Raw genomic sequence first — 16,228 nt, 5'->3', positions numbered from 1 at the left:
GTTAACGCGCGTTTTCCTCGCGAACACGCGTTCACCCCATTGGCGTAACTAGTATTTTTATCTGGAGTGAACTTGGTATCCTATCTCTACTGTCAGCGCACTGCGGTAGGAATGATGAAATGGATTCTGGAAAATTGGAAGAATTCGGGATTTTGTGATCTCAAAGGTGGAAATTCAAGGATTAGGAATTTGGGACTTGGAGAGTGGAGATGGTAAAGTAGGGATTTGGACATTGAAAGCGTTTCATTGGATTCACAAATTTGGATTTTGTACTTCTGGACATGAATTTTACTTTCACACTCTCATTGTATAATTTGTACTTAAAAATTAATTCTATTACGTTATGACACCTCAAAAAATATAATAATAATAATTACGAATGATATGATAACCCTAAATACCTTTCGTACAAAGTTCAACTGTGTTTTATGTAACGAAACCAAGTGTCCGGATACTTATGGACGGTAGTGTATGTGACGTGATATGTGAGGTATCCTCTACCGTCCATCCATAATTTGGTCGATTCCACCCAGATCCCTATCTACTTACGCCAATGGTAAAAGGTATATCGAGGCAAGTCGTGACAAGTCTCGCAAAGAACTCGTGACTTACTGTTGCACATGCCGCCGGTGCAATTCGCCACGCTGATGTCCCTACCCGGGCAAGGTCGGCCACCGTGGCTGGGTGGAGGTTCGTCGCACGATCTTCTTCTGGTGTGCGTACAGTCGGTGCCGCACACCGACCACGCTGACCATCTGGACCATCCTCCGTCCACCACTGACAGAACAGAAAAAACAAAGGAAACTGATCGAATGATCGTCTACGGCGGAGTCGTTAAAGGGGATCGACGTAAAACGACGGTAAAAAGCCACGGTGTAACGGGCTAACTCGTAAGTCGTCCGTATCCCCCCGAGTCTTGTTTAAAGGCCATACTCGTCAATTCGGTTGTGCGTCCGCTTCCTTTTCGTTTAATTGACTCGTACGATCGTGGAAAAAAACGAACGGACACACACGTGGTCTATACTTCAATCTCTGGGAAGATTCGTTCGCTCGAGCGTTACTTACAAATGCTTCCTTCCCTCGTTCTTTCGCTTTGGTCATTTGTAACTTCTTTCGTATAGAAGACTTACCTAGGGTGTTCGTGAACTCCTCCAACGTGCCGGCTGTTCCGAAGCAAGCGTTAGACAGAAACAAACGTATTGGTGCGTTAAAAGCGAACTGGTTTGTGAAACACGTGCATACAGATAAAACTGATATTAACCCCTTGTCTTTATATTCCTGAATTTCTTGATGATTGTTTGCAAAGATTGTCAGTAAATGTTAGATTTGATCCGCTCAGAAGAGGTTACTTGGTTAAGAGGAGTACTTTCGTGTTGCAAGATACTTTGAACGTGATATGAGCCTAGAGTCAGGGTATTTTAACGCATTACGGGCCAATCATTTCCATGCTAGCTGCACCCAGAGGCTAAATATTCTTGCCCTTCACATATTACAGTAATGATATCACAAGACCTTGCGTGATTCAGCTCAAACATTACAATCCTACGTATGAGCATTCTCAATTCGTTCTCAATGATGAAGGTGCAACATTATACGCCCAGCTAAGATACGACAATCACTTGAGTCAAATTTAATATTCTTCACAGTGTACCATTGGTTAACAAAATATTCAGAGTTCATCTTATATCCCGTATCAATAAATTTGTGTTTTCCTGAATTTCGAAACGACCATTTATCACCATCAGAAGCACTTAGCCCACTTACGAACGCATTGCTAACCGCGTTAACGGGAGCGAACTATAGCAACTCTATATTCACAAGGGGTTAATATTTCAAGAGTCTCCGCTCGATTCTCCGAGCATGGACATTGCCCTCGCCGTTTCAATACCCTCGTGCAGGTGTCTTCATATTCGAATACAATGTAAGAGCGTCGAGAAGACGGGAACGCGACAGTTAAGGGATCGTGAGACTCGTAAATGAAACGAGAGCATCGGTAATATTAGTCGTTGCAAAACCTGTCGATTACCAACAACGTGGTGCAAGAAATCGTCGACATTAACTTCCGTGAAAATCTCATTTCGATTAACTTTGGTTACTCACCAGGGCAGGCGGCGTTGCAGTCCATCTTCTGTTGCGATGGACCCAGGCAGGGTTGACCCCCGTTCATAGGCGAAGGGTTCGTGCACGTTCGCGTTCGTTTCTGACCCCCTTTCGCGCATCTCGAGTGACACTCGGACCACGCTGACCAGGAGGACCATCCTCCGTTCACTGAAACAGGATCGATAAGATTGCTTTTATTTTATTGAGCTTCCTTTCAGGAGGGTCGGACTGGGGTGATACGTTGGGCTTCGCTTTTGATCTTGAGTGTTTCTACAGATATTAGGTTTATGGAGTACAACTTTGTGTTTTGAACGATCTTCAAGCGCACCTGGGTACGAACTTTAGTACCAACTTTAACTTTAGTACCAACAGAATCCTTACCGAAAGAATCATTATAAGATTCAGAATATAAAATTAAGCTAAACCTCGATTTCGTTGCTAACTCGAGACACTACCGTTGCTTCGTAATTCTATCGTATCCTAAAAGTTTCCGACTTGTTCCCCAAGAAAGGAGGGTCGTATCCGTGAAATATTAAAGCAATAGCCTTACCGTAAACCGTCAGGCTGACGGGCTCGCTCAGTCTTTTCGCAGCGATGTTCTCAGCGACGCAAGTGTAATTCGCTTGATGGCTGAGTTTCGCTTGTCCTACCAAAAGATGTCCCTCGCTCGACACTAAAAGCGTGTCCGACTCCGTGTCGACGGGAACATTGTTTCTCAGCCAGTACACCCTCGGCGGTGGCACTCCCACGGGAGGAAGACACCTGAGTTCCGTACTCTGACCTGCCTCTACCAATACCGAGTACGGCGGAGACTCGAATTGCTTCTTCAAGTCTGGAAAATAATTTCATTTTCTAGGTAAGTTCTTTCGACGTTGTAGCTAAGTTCTTTTAGCAAGAAAAACATGAAATTGGACTCTGGAGTGATTGATTAACTGAGGAAGGTTGGTATTTTTAGTGGATTGTAGGAGAGTCTGTTACAAAGCGTAAATACTTTTCATTTTACAGAGCTGTTTCATAATTTTATAGAAACAATGTCATATTATCAAATTATCAGAGTCTCAAGCTCTTAAGTGTCTAACTCTTCAAATCCAAAAAATTAAAAATTCTAAGAGCCTTAATTAAGAATTACAATAATTCCAAAGTCCCAAAGCTTCAAATTTGTTAAGTCCAAAAATTCCACAAGTTCAAACTTTCTGATTTCCTAAATTCTCAAATCCTCATGTTCTCAAGTCCTCAAGCCTCCAAGTCCCTAAAACTCCAAGATCCAAAACTCCAAAACCCAAAACTCCAAATCCCCAAAACTCCAAAACCCAAAACTCCAAATCCCCAAACTCCAAATCCCCAAAACTCCAAAATCCAAAACTCCCAAACCCAAAACTCCAAATCCCCAAAACTCCAAAACCCAAAACTCCAAATCCCCAAACTCCAAATCCCCAAAACTCCAAAATCCAAAACTCCCAAACCCAAAACTCCAAATCCCCAAAACTCCCAAACCCAAAACTCCAAAATCCAAAACTCCAAATTCCCAAAACTCCAAATCGCCAAAACTCCAAATCCCCAAAACTCCAAAACCCAAAACTCTAAAACTCCCAAACCCTGAAAATCCAAACTTGTCCCCATCTCCAAAAGTGCCACTAACCCAAAACTCCAAATCCCCAAAACCCAAAACCCAAAACTCCAAATCCCCAAAACTCCAAAACCCAAAACTCCCAAACCCTGAAAATCCAACCTTGTCCCCATCTCCAAAAGTGTCACTAACCCGAAACTCCAAGCACCCAAATCTTCGCAAGTTTAACGTTCGAACGTGTTTCCTCCACGAAGGTTTTTGCCATTGTTTAGGATTGAATGACGAAAGAAGCAAGAGCCCGGAGTAGCTTTAACGATTTATCTTGGCCGTTTTCACGGAGCAAGTTTTTGTCCGGTAGGCACGTTACGTAAGGCAACAAACGATCCTTTCCTAAATTGATTCTCTTAGAAACTCCACGGTCGCCGGTCATTGTGTTGCCTCCCATTAAGGGTCGGAATTAAATAATGACCTCGCTTAGGAGAATCAAGATAATTACGAGGGGCGAGGGTGAGGCAGAACGAAAGTCGTGACTGCACCGACAGCAGGGCAAACAACTGTCGAGAACTGAATATTTATTGGCAAACTTCTAGGAAGAATTGAGACGTCTTGGATCATCGTGCGACACTTGGACTGCTTCGAATAATTAACTACGTCCTCGAATAACTTTGTGAATCATGCTATTTAATCTGGAGTGACTTTATGAAATTAGGAGCAATTCACGGAAATTATGTATTATATTTTTAGGAGATTCAGCTGTGCTTGGTGTAGCAAAATTATTTAAAGTAGTAAAGGAATAAACTTTGTCAAATATGCAAATATGTGTTCATTATACATCTTCTTTGAATATAGTTCTCTTTATTTCTAACTTTTTTTAACCCTGTCGATTTTATTTAAATTAAAATACTTAAATAATAATACTTACAAGCAACATCGACAGTAGCCGGCTGACTCTTGATTTGTCCCGATCCAGACCAGGCAACGCACTCGCACTTGAACTTGTCCTTACCAAAGTACTCCTCGATATGATCTCTAGTTACGTTAAGCTCACAGTCGACTATCCTGGTCCCGGTATGGGGATCCACAAAGTCCTGTTGCTGGGACTCGTCCGCCCTCTCATCGTTGCAGCGGAAGAAGATCTGCAACGCGTGAGCAGCCTTGCAGTGTAACGTGGCCGGTTTATTCTTCACCACGAAAGAATCGACTGGTTCAGTGAGGAAGACCGGCAGATGACCGCCTGCTTCGGAGATCAGCTCTGTATCCGTCGCTATCGTTGCCGAAGGCACGTCATCTTCCTCCAGGAGGTAGGAATCTTCATCTTCCGCTGCGTCATCGCCTTCTGAAACAAAGCGTCCACTTTGTAGATTACTTCTACATACATTTTTTCTTGCAAGTCATAACACTTTCAAATCTCTTTTGCAAATTATAAAACTTGTGGATCCTTTTCTTTGCTATTGATAATTTTTCTTTTGTGAATTATAAAACTTGTGGATTTTTTTATTTGCTGTTGATAATTTTTCTTTTGTGAATTATAAAACTTGTGGATTCTTTTCTTTGCTGTTGATAATTTTTCTTTTGTAAATTATAAAACTTGTGGATCCTTTTCTTTGCTATTCATAATTTTTCTTTTGTGAATTATAAAACTTGTGGATTTTTTTATTTGCTGTTGATAATTTTTCTTTTGTGAATTATAAAACTTGTGGATTTTTTCATTTGCTATTGATAATTTTTCTTTTGTGAATTATAAAACTTGTGGATTCTTTTCTTTGCTGTTGATAATTTTACTTTTGTGAATTATAAAACTTGTGGATTCTTTTCTTTGCTGTTGATAATTTTTCTTTTGTGGATTATAAAACTTGTGGATTTTTTTATTTGCTATTGATAATTTTTCTTTTGTGAATTATAAAACTTGTGGATTTCTTTCTTTGCTGTTGATAATTTTTCTTTTGTGAATTATAAAACTTGTGGATTTTTTCATTTGTTATTGATAATTTTACTTTTGTGAATTATAAAACTTGTGGATTCTTTTCTTTGCTGTTAATAATTCTTCTTTTGTGAATTATAAAACTTGTAGATTTTTTTATTTGCTATAAATAATTTCTTTGTGGATTTTCTTCTTTGTTATTGAAATATGTCTATTAAGTTTGATCATGAACAGCACAATTATTATGTCTTTGGATCATGAAAAATTGTATGCATGTTGGTAAAATGTCAGTAAAAGATTCTTTCGAATCTAACGAGCTATGATCTCGATAACACAGAGAAGTTTCATCGAAAGAAATTTGAATTGCAGATTAAATTAAAGCTGAGAGACAACGTTTCCTATACCTCGGGCCATCTGTGGCCGTAATCACAAGATATGTACCGCCAGTGTAGCATAATCGTGAAATTAGGTATACGCCAGGTGTAACCAGCGAACTGCAGACAACCGAGGACTTAACTAACCTCGCGCATGCTATTCTAAACTTCTGCCATTACGCATAACTGCACTTATCGCTGTAATAGCTTACGTACAAGATAAAATGTAACAGAAAGGAACAGAAGATTCTTAGAACATAATTTTGTTGCGGTGTCTTTAACACCTAATTATTTCGTGTTGGATTCTTGTCAGATGTGTGCTCACGAAATTTACGATCATAAACGTAGTAAAACTCATCTATCTTATCGTCTTTAGTTCGATTTTTTTTATTACTTGGTCTTCCAGTCCGTAGCTATAAAAATGAAAATTCCGAAACGCTATAATTTGAGTGACGTCCAGACAGCAATAACGTGTCATGTGTGTCGGTGATTAATCGAAACGAATGACGCTGTTTATTATCGGCTCGTAATAAATTCATAGAATTGGATTATCGTCATTAACGAGGCAAAAGGTGGATCCGGTGAATCAGGCGGGATCACGCGGTACGCATCGTCGGCCTGACCCCGGGTCTGGTCAGTCAGTCATTTGAATTCTAAATACCAGCGGCGGTAATCGTAATTTACGATCGAGTTATTAATTCGCACGGTTATGGGGCTGGTTCCATCGGAATCGTGAAAATTCTATATTTGCTTGTCAACAATGGCCGGCGCGCACCCTCTTGTAAATCCTGACGCCGGCCCATTAATGCCGACGGTATACTCGCGAGTGGAACTCTCCGCGCGTGTCCCGGCTACGAACAATCGCGAGCTGCAGTAATGAATTTTCGGATTTACGCGGCGCACCGGTGCACAAGTCCGATGCATTTCCCGCCAACCAGCGGTTAGACCTTTATCCCCGTGCGACATTTGGCTGGGGGCCACAATTTTCATCGCGATAATCGCCTCGCTCTCTGTATATCGTTTTCGTCTCGCGACACTTTAGATAGAAATCGAGCCGCGGAAATGAAAAAATATATTTTTTTTATGGCCAACTGCGTGCCGTGATTTTGTTCGTGGTTAGGTGCAAACCTCAAAGTACCCCCAGTCGGTGCAGCTTTGTCCCATTGATATTTTTCACGACTGTCCTTCATTTTCTTCGCAGTCTAACTTGTACAGCAAGAAAATTCTGGTCCTGTAACTTGCAGCTGTTTTTTAAATAACTGGACATATTTTACAAAATATGCAAGCGATGTGAATTTATCGATTCTAAAATAAGGACCGCAATATCACATTGACCATTTAAGGTCTATAAGCTAAATTAAATCTCTGCGAACTACCTAGCGAATTAAGAGAAAAACCGCGAACGAGAAAGAGAGGAGGCGAAATAAAATGGCGTGAAAAGAAAACATTTATTTTAATCGAGCAGTTAGAGAGGCGGTGTTTCCCGTTGGCATATGCGTGTGTGGAAAAGGCGGGAAAAATTGCGGAGAGAATTCTAGGCGGTTCAATCAACGATATAGCTGGTCGCGGCGGTCCAAAGTGGCTAACGAGGATTTTCGTACGTACTGATTCGCTCGCGGGGAAAAACTGCCCGCCACGATCTCGCAGCACCCCATCGGATAGCCGATCGAGACCCATTATCGGAAACCGATGAAAATTCTCTTGTAGTCTCGCCTCGCTACGTCGCGTTGCCTAAAAAAAAATTTTTTCCTCTCGCTTCCCGTTCGTCCTCCTTTTTTTTCCGCCATTCGTCCGGCGAACGACGCCTCTCATTTGCCCGTTGCCCGATTCCTATCTCCCCGGGCAGGATATCGAAGGTATCTGGCCCGCCGTCGGGTATAAATTCTGACAATATTTTTTCCGCGCGAGACAGATTTTTGTTCGCTTCTCGTAGACAGCGTGAAAAATAACGAGCAACGACGCCGATAAAAACCAACGAGTCACGGCTGTGACGTCTGTCCATCACGATACGCTCCGCTATGGATGCTGTGAAAAACATCGTTGTTTTCGAAGGAAGTGGATACGTATCACGGATCGTGATGTTATATGCGCGGTGTTGGTTTGATAAGTCAACAGTGTAACGCGTATACGGATATCATTTTACGTAGCGTATTTGCAACAAAGAATACCCTTGAAACACTTCTGAAAAATAGAAGTACTATTTTTTTAGCTATAACGGTGCTCTGGAATTTTACTCGAATAACAAGTCTCGAAGTACAATCGAACTTCCGTGAAAAAAATTGAATACACGACGCAGTAAGCTCCGGAAATAATAGAAACGGAAAACCGTATTGGAAAATGCAACAGATTATTTTAACGTCCGCCTGAATCCGAATGAGATTAAAAACCTTTCAACTTTAATCGCGTATCATCGAGGCTGCCGACTGCTCTCCAAAAGAATCGATTAAAGCAAATGACTCGTGCTTTACCCTCCAATTACGATGTTCTTTTCCGCGGTTTCGCTCTCTTCCGGTTGGAAACCGCGCTCTGTGTACACGGCCAGGCTGGCAAACACACTCGCGTGGAATCGAGCGGGTAACGAGAAGAGAAGACGAGGGCTCGATCGAGCGAGCGGAGTCGAGGCGAAAGAGGATTTCCATCGATTTCCGATAATCGTGTGCCGATCGGTTCGCCGACAAAGTTTCGCGGAATCGTTTCCCGTCTAATTCCCGTGGACGAGCCTCGTACCGTTGCGCCCGGTCCCTATAAATTCCCGACGGCCATTTCGTTCTCTCGCTCTCCCTGTATCTTTGATTACTCGTAACGCGGCGTTCGTGTGGCACGCTAATTCGCACGGCCAGCCACTTTTTCCTCGATTTCGTGCACGCTAAACCAGCCGGGGAAAATACGGTAACGAGATGACCGCTTAATCGAGCAAGATAGAACGTTTTGGTCGCGAAAAAAGAGGACCTTCTTGGTCCACCGCGTTACGGAGAAACGCAGACCGGTTATTTCGACCCTTGCTAGCATTTCGAGCTCTTCTTTTTCTGAGTTTCTAGCTATATGCTAGCTTTTCAGTAGCAATCTCTTCTGCTTTTGGGTTTTCGTGTGGGGTTATGATACACAGATGTTCCCTCAAATATACTCTGACTGGACATGTTACAGAACTTCGAATAATTAGTACACTTTTAGATCGTATTCAGATTTAATGATTTATAGTTATGTTGTATTTGTAGATCATTTATAGTTGAGAAATTTAATTGAATTTCAACATGGATGAACAAGATTTAAAAATTGTTAAGATCGAAGGAGAAATCAGTTGAGAAACTGAACCACTTCAGAAGGGACAAAATCCTAATTTCCGCACATCCATCACCTCAGATACGAAATTTAGCACGACTGTCCCAATTACCGTGGCACCCTAGGCTAATCTTCGATCTATCACCGAATCAGCTACACCCACCCCAGTCGAAGCCTTTGTCCATCGAACCCTTTCTTTTCCATCGCGCCACGGTAATTGCTCGCAAGCGTAGCACGCGCACGACGCTTCTGGGTCCCGTTGGAAAAAAAGAATTTCCGTCCAAGGGTTGAACTTAATTGTGCGACGTCACGCGACACGCGAGCCCTGCTCCAGGAAAAAAGGGGCTTTTTTCATCGGTTTCCGATAATTTGGAACGTCGTATCCGAATCGAATCTACAAATACGAGATCTCTGCAACGCTCTGTTCGTTCGTTAACCGCCGCGTGTGTGTAGTCGGATAATTAGCCGGGTCTCGGTCGAATGCACGTGTGCCTATGTACAATCCTATCCATAAGTAATCGGACACCGTATATTTTTAGGGATCGTGAATTATGTTGCGGATTTAGCTTGCTTCGTGTGTGGTATTGGTAATATTGCGGTGCGACTGAGTTCTGTGGCGATCTTTTACTGTTACGTTGTTAGTATTGTTAACGTTGTATAGTCAGATGTTTGTATTACGCATTGTGAGTAGAGTTGCAGTGTTATATTACTACACGTTATATTTTCACATATTACTATTACCATGTGTTGTATTACCACGCGTCGTGTCTCCATGTATTAGTGTCACGCGCTACTATTTTCACGCGTTACTATTACCACTCGTTAGTATTAGCATGCGTGGTATTACCACTTGTAGTATCTCCATGCGTTGTTATCTCAATGCGTTACTAATACCACGCGTTAATATCTCAACGCGTTACTAATCCCACGCGTAATTATCTCCACACATTATTACCATTACGCCTTGTATCGACACACGGTACCATCTCCACGCGCTACTATTTTCACGCGTTACTATTACCACTCACTAGTATCACCATGCGTGGTATTACCACTTGTAGTATCTCCATGCGTTATTATCTCAATGCGTTACTAATACCACGCGTTAATATCTCAACGCGTTACTAATCCCACGCGTAATTATCTCCACAAATTATTACCATTACGCCTTGTATCGACACACGGTACCATCTCCACGCGCTACTATTTTCACGCGTTACTATTACCACTCATTAGTATCACCATGCGTGCTATTACCACTTGTAGTATCTCCATGCGTTATTATCTCAATGCGTTACTAATACCACGCGTTAATATCTCAACGCGTTACTAATCCCACGCGTAATTATCTCCACACATTATTACCATTACGCCTTGTATCGACACACGGTACCATCTCCACGCGCTACTATTTTCACGCGTTACTATTACCACTCACTAGTATCACCATGCGTGGTATTACCACTTGTAGTATCTCCATGCGTTATTATCTCAATGCGTTACTAATTCCACGCGTTAATATCTCAACGCGTTACTAATCCTACGCGTAATTATCTCCACACATTATTACCATTGCGCCTTGTATCGACACACGGTACCCTCCACGCATTACTATTCCCATGCGTCGTATCGTCACGCTCAGTATCGTCAAGCTCAGTATCATCACGCTCAGTACCGTCACGCTCAGTATCATCACGCTCAATACGGTCACGCTCAGTATCGTCGCGCATTACCCCTACACTATCCCCACATTACTATTACACGTATCATCACGTATAATATCTCACCGTATTACCACCGCAAAGCGCTGTATCAGCAAATAACTTCCCTGCACTCCATCTCTATGACAGAACTGCGCATGCAATCCCTAGAAAACCATCTATCCGAGTAAGGATTTAATTTAAACATAAAGCCGAGGGTACACGGTAAGTGTTCCATGACTTATGGACGTGAATGTACATATGTGTGTGTACGAAGCATCGCGTGGCTACCATGTGGGTTGACCACGTATTAAGCCGGCAAGGGACACGAGCGTAAGCGTGTACTGTTTCAGCGTGTAGCTACGGGCAGGAGACCACACATGACGCCTCTTAATTAACAAAGGTACCTGCAGCGCACCGGCGCGGCGCTCATGCCTGCTTGCGAGCTACGAGCTCGGAGAGGACGAGAGATGCAGATTAGAGAAGCGAGGGCGTACAGGTCCGAGAGATGGAAGAGATTCAGAGAAGGAAAGATTGATAGAGGGAAAGAAACGGGTCGGATCGTGAGATAGGAACAGCGGGAAATTTGAAGGAGTAACAGAGGCTACCAAGAGATGGAACTTTTGTTTCGCGATCTTATCAGGGAGTTCGAGTGTGAAGAGGAATGAAGTGAAAGCCGAATGTGCGAGGGTGGTCGGTTATTCGGTCGGCTATTTTTAAATTCTATGATTTTGTTTCACTCGCGCAATTGAACTTGCTTGAGATGCTACAGACAATACGAAGATCGATTTTTACTATTCACGTCTAGAAATATCGTTATAATCCTCAGTCAAACAATAGTATTTATACTTCAGTGATAAAGTTGTATACGAAGTTAGAATTTGATCTTAGGACCCGATACTAATCTTTTGTAACACAGCAGCTTCCTTTCTAATAGTTTAAACACGAGTCAAAAATGACTTGATATTACTTTAACAAGTACTAAACTGTACTTGAGAAAAGTCTAAAAACGTGTTACAGAATTAAACCACTTTGTCGACAGATTTAACCGAAAACAAAGCTGCTGTGATCACGGAAACGTGATGATGGAAAACAAAATACAGGAAGCGAAAGAATGTGGAAAGCGAGAGGAAAGTAAATGGAAGGAAGACAAACAGGAAGGAGGAGAGAAAAGAAGATCACGAGGTACATAAAGAAGAAACAAGAGCTTCCTTGTTTTCTCGCGTCACGTGCCTTGTTATTTTAGCAAGCCGAACACCGCAGCGGGCGAAGTAACGCTTCGTGCTCCCAGCTTCATTGACCCCACCGCTTGACTCCTCTTCCGCAGCCACGCGTACTCGCGAACCACTCGCGAGTTCTCGCACTTAACGAGCTTCGAAATCAAGGTGTACACTCGTGACCCTCGTTGACGCTTTGACACCGGACCACGGTTGAAGGGTGTTAATTTACCGGGGTACTTGCGGGAGGAGGGAATTGAATTTCCACGAACGGTGATCCCGCAAAATGTTCATCTCGCGTGATGAGCGAAGATACATTCTTCGTCGTTAATTTATACCTTCGAGATATCAAGCGAGTAAAAAATAATACTCGCGTGAAGCTTCGTGCAAGGGTTGGTACAAGTTCAGGGAATTTTATTTTCAAGCTTACATAATTTTTGTTAGACTCTCAAATTTTTAAATTAGTGCATTTGCAAACTCTAAATTTCTCAAATTTTCAATTTTCAATTTTCTAAGTCTCTAAGTTGATAAATTTCCAAGCTTCTACTTCTATAAATTTTTCTATATCCTCAAAATCCCAATCGGGCGAATGACCATAGTAGTCGACGCCCACAACAGTAATCAATCAATCAAAATCCCAAATTCTCAAACTCGCAAATTTCTAAATTTCCGTGTCCTCAAATTTCCAAACTCTCCCTAAATTTTCAAAAGTGGAGTAAGTGTACTGAAAAAATCTCAGCTACGCCAATGATATATCCTTTCAATGCACCGTTGAAGGGGGATGCTCTCGAGACACTTTTGACCCCGGATTATCCGGAACGACAGTTGTTGCATTCTCAAGAAGTCAACGCCAGGTGTTAGAAAAATATTTTGAACCACTTCGACGAAAGGTGGCGGCTTTCACGGGTGTCGTTCGAGATTAACGTCTTCTATGAATCGATCCTGTGAGGTGAAGAGGCTACTTCCGGTGTCGAGGGTGTTTCCGAGCTAGGCTACAATGAGACGGCGCCCGAATCGCCATTGTATTCGGGGTCTTTCAAATCATGGGGATAGGGTCCGCATCGACAGTCAAGTCTCGTTCTTGCTCTCGGGAAAAGTATGGAGCACTGTTCGCTTTTGTAGGAAAACTGACTGTGAGAAAATTTCCAAATTTGTATATTTGGGTGTTTGAAAAGAGAAGGATTTTAAAATTTGAGAAATGTAAGATTCTGCAAATATGAGAAGTTGGAAAGTTACAAAATTAACAATCTGGACTTCTAAAAATTTAGAAGTTGTAGAAGTCTGAGAATTAAAAAATTTGAGAGTCATAGAACTTTTGAGATTATAAAATTAGAAAATGTATATATGTAACAATTTATAAATTTTAAAGTTCAAAAATTTATAAACTTGATAATTTATAAAATTCAGAAACAATAATTCCTAACCTAAAAATATGAGAACTTGAAAATATGTGACTATCTACCTCACTAGCGTCCTCTCCGTCCTAACCTCTCCGTAGCGGTTTCTCTAAGAAAAGAGTAGCATGTCTCTGCTTATAGCAGAATTTTTCCGTAGGGTAAATGTATCGTGCTCTCGAGTACACCGTCAGTTTGGTTAACGAGAGATACGCCTGGAGTGCGGCTGTCGTATTTTTTCGTCGATCTCTATCGTAGCGAGCAGGCTCGAAAGTAGATTCAAGCAACCGTGAGAGGGAGCGGATCGAAGGTTGGAATCGATGGAGAGGCTTGATCGGTCGAGAACGATCGACGTTCGAGATGAAATCAGGTTGAACCTCACCGATTCGTTCCGTTTGGACAGCGGCGCATTATCTTCGAACGGTGCGCGACAACAGCCCCGCATTGTATTCGGAATCGTGGTCAGAGGTTAAAGTTTAAAGGGCGGTCAGTGTACTCTGGAATAGACTTCTCAGGTGGTGGAATAGTTCGAGGAATGAAGTTTTCGAGCCTCGAGAATTATTCTCACAAAGGAACCTTTGTCACTTCTTGTATCGAAATTATTGCGCGAAAGTTACATTAACACAGTCATTTCACAATAGCGATTATTCGAAGCTTAAATACAAATTGATTTTATATTAAATTAGATAACCTTGCACACTGTATAACTTGCTATAACTTTCAACTTTCCATAAGTTTAACTTTCTTATAATTTATATAAAAAAAAATTGTAAGAAGTTAATGTAGTTTCAGCAAAAATCAAGTTACTGTACCACTTCACAGACCTATATTTGACTTCTTTTATTAACAGCTCTACCTCTCGAAAGCATCCCAACTGTACAGAAAAATCAATGGAACGTTGCAGCAATTAATTGCAAAGCCGAATTCATTTCCAAACCTTAACACCCGCCTGGCAGCCGAAATCAAACAATGAAGGACGGTGGAGCACTTAACGCAATTCGTTATCGAATTTCATCCATCACGCGGATCGATTGTTTTCGAGTGGTCGATGAAATTTTTGAAGGACGGAGGCCACGCGCGAAAGAGAGAATTAAACGAATGAAACGGTTCGAAAAACGCTTGCGAGCGAAAGGGTGAATATTAAAAGCGATCCGGAAGAGTCACAAAGCGGAAAGCGGAGGGTGATGATGCGTATTACACGATCCGATTGCGGCACGGCAGCGAGATCCACGTTAAGGCGTGTAATTAACCGAGTAACAGAATCAGATACGACTAGCTTGGTTGCGTGTTCGCCACCCGCGGTGTCTTCTTTCTGCCCGCTATCGATAACGACTCCGTTCGAATCGACGTCACGCCGATTCGCCGTTGCTCATTGTACCCCGGGCTGACCCGTCGAACTGGAACAAAATTTCGCGTGGCTGCTTTTGCGGATTCATCGTTCCATTTGCGAGGCACAATGGGGCCCGTGTGTACCGATTTGCATTGAAATTGCGAGCCACGCAGATTCGAATCTTCGGCTGCGATCAAAAGCGGGAAAACTCCGGGCGACGACTCGGCCACCGTGACTATCGTTTAATTGCGACGCTACTCTCTTCGCTACGAGAAGGGAACAATGAACCGAAGAATGTTGATGAGTTTTCAATGGTCCGTTGAGAAATCGTAGCCGACGGCGTCGATCTGATTGATACGTTCGAACACCTGTCGATAGCCTGTTTCCCGTTTAATTGAGGTGAACTACCATTTAGTCGCATTTTGAGCAATTAATAATGCGCTGTTTTAACCAGTTAACTGTGGAATTTAGTTTTAAAAGATCAGCACAGGGTGCGGAATTAAAAACAAGCAACGACGTGTATACACGTCGAACGCAGGAAAAATGGTACTATTATACACTTTACGAAAAACGAGAAAGGATTACATTTATATTCGTTAAAAAAACTAACAATTCGTTTCTGAATACTTTATTCAAACGCGCCGCAGTAGAAATTTGGTTCGACGTGTATACACGTCGAACGCACTTAACTGGTTAAAATAGAACATTGGAATAGATTTGAAGTTTTTATCTGAAGCTAATATTTTGAGACAATTTTAAAATTACTTTTCAGTAAAAGTGAAAGTAAAATTCACAATTATAGAATAGTAGTAGCTGACTATACTTGTTACTCTCATAAGTAAGCTAAAGATGAATTTATAAGAAAAGAGCAGTGTCAATAACCGGATCAGTGACAGCTATAGGGTCTTTCACCCTAAATGCTGTAAGAAGTCGATCCTTCGGATCCTCGGTATTTACGTAATAATTCTAAGCCCCCATTTCACCAATTCGGGACCATGAAGGGCCTGCCACTCGAGGAATTCTCGCGAAACGCGAGAGTTTAATTAATCTACTGACAAATATCGTGGGCCTCTCTTAAAGTCGAAAACGAACGTACGAAAAAAAGGATAGCAAAGCGATAAATGAAGTACAGGATTAAGTGTCGAAGCGACAGGGCCGGAATATCGAGGGACGTCGTAACGAGCGAGCCGACGAGACCGGGCCGTTTGTAGCGCGCAAACAGCTCCGTAACCGGGGTACACGAAAATATCATCGTGTTGTAATCCGATCGGTCGATATTTCACGATCTCTGGCCAGCGTTTTACCGCTTGGCCACTCTTTCCCGTCGTTCTCCGCGATTTCAACAA

General features: G+C 42.2%; 1 protein-coding gene across 4 annotated transcripts in view; it reads right to left on the bottom strand.

Annotated features, from left to right (window-relative positions):
* LOC100881440 (netrin receptor UNC5C) overlaps positions 1-16,228 on the bottom strand; it is a 49,869-nt gene that overhangs the window by 11,935 nt on the left and 21,706 nt on the right. For 2 of the 4 annotated variants that reach the window (XM_076529135.1, XM_076529136.1), the window contains exons 3-7: positions 4,590-5,003; positions 2,651-2,932; positions 2,101-2,268; positions 1,131-1,163; positions 613-777 (exon numbers count right to left, since the gene is read on the bottom strand). In XM_076529135.1, coding sequence (XP_076385250.1) covers positions 613-777; positions 1,131-1,163; positions 2,101-2,268; positions 2,651-2,932; positions 4,590-5,003 — 1,062 coding nt within the window. The remainder of the gene's footprint in view (positions 1-612; positions 778-1,130; positions 1,164-2,100; positions 2,269-2,650; positions 2,933-4,589; positions 5,004-16,228) is intronic. The other 2 variants (XM_076529137.1, XM_012293497.2) reach the window with 2 other exon arrangements.

Source organism: Megachile rotundata, chromosome 2 (assembly GCF_050947335.1).
Source record: "Megachile rotundata isolate GNS110a chromosome 2, iyMegRotu1, whole genome shotgun sequence".
Lineage (NCBI taxonomy): Eukaryota > Metazoa > Arthropoda > Insecta > Hymenoptera > Megachilidae > Megachile > Megachile rotundata.
The sequence above is the reverse complement of the archived record's forward strand: the minus strand, read 5'-3'. Positions and strand labels throughout refer to the sequence as shown.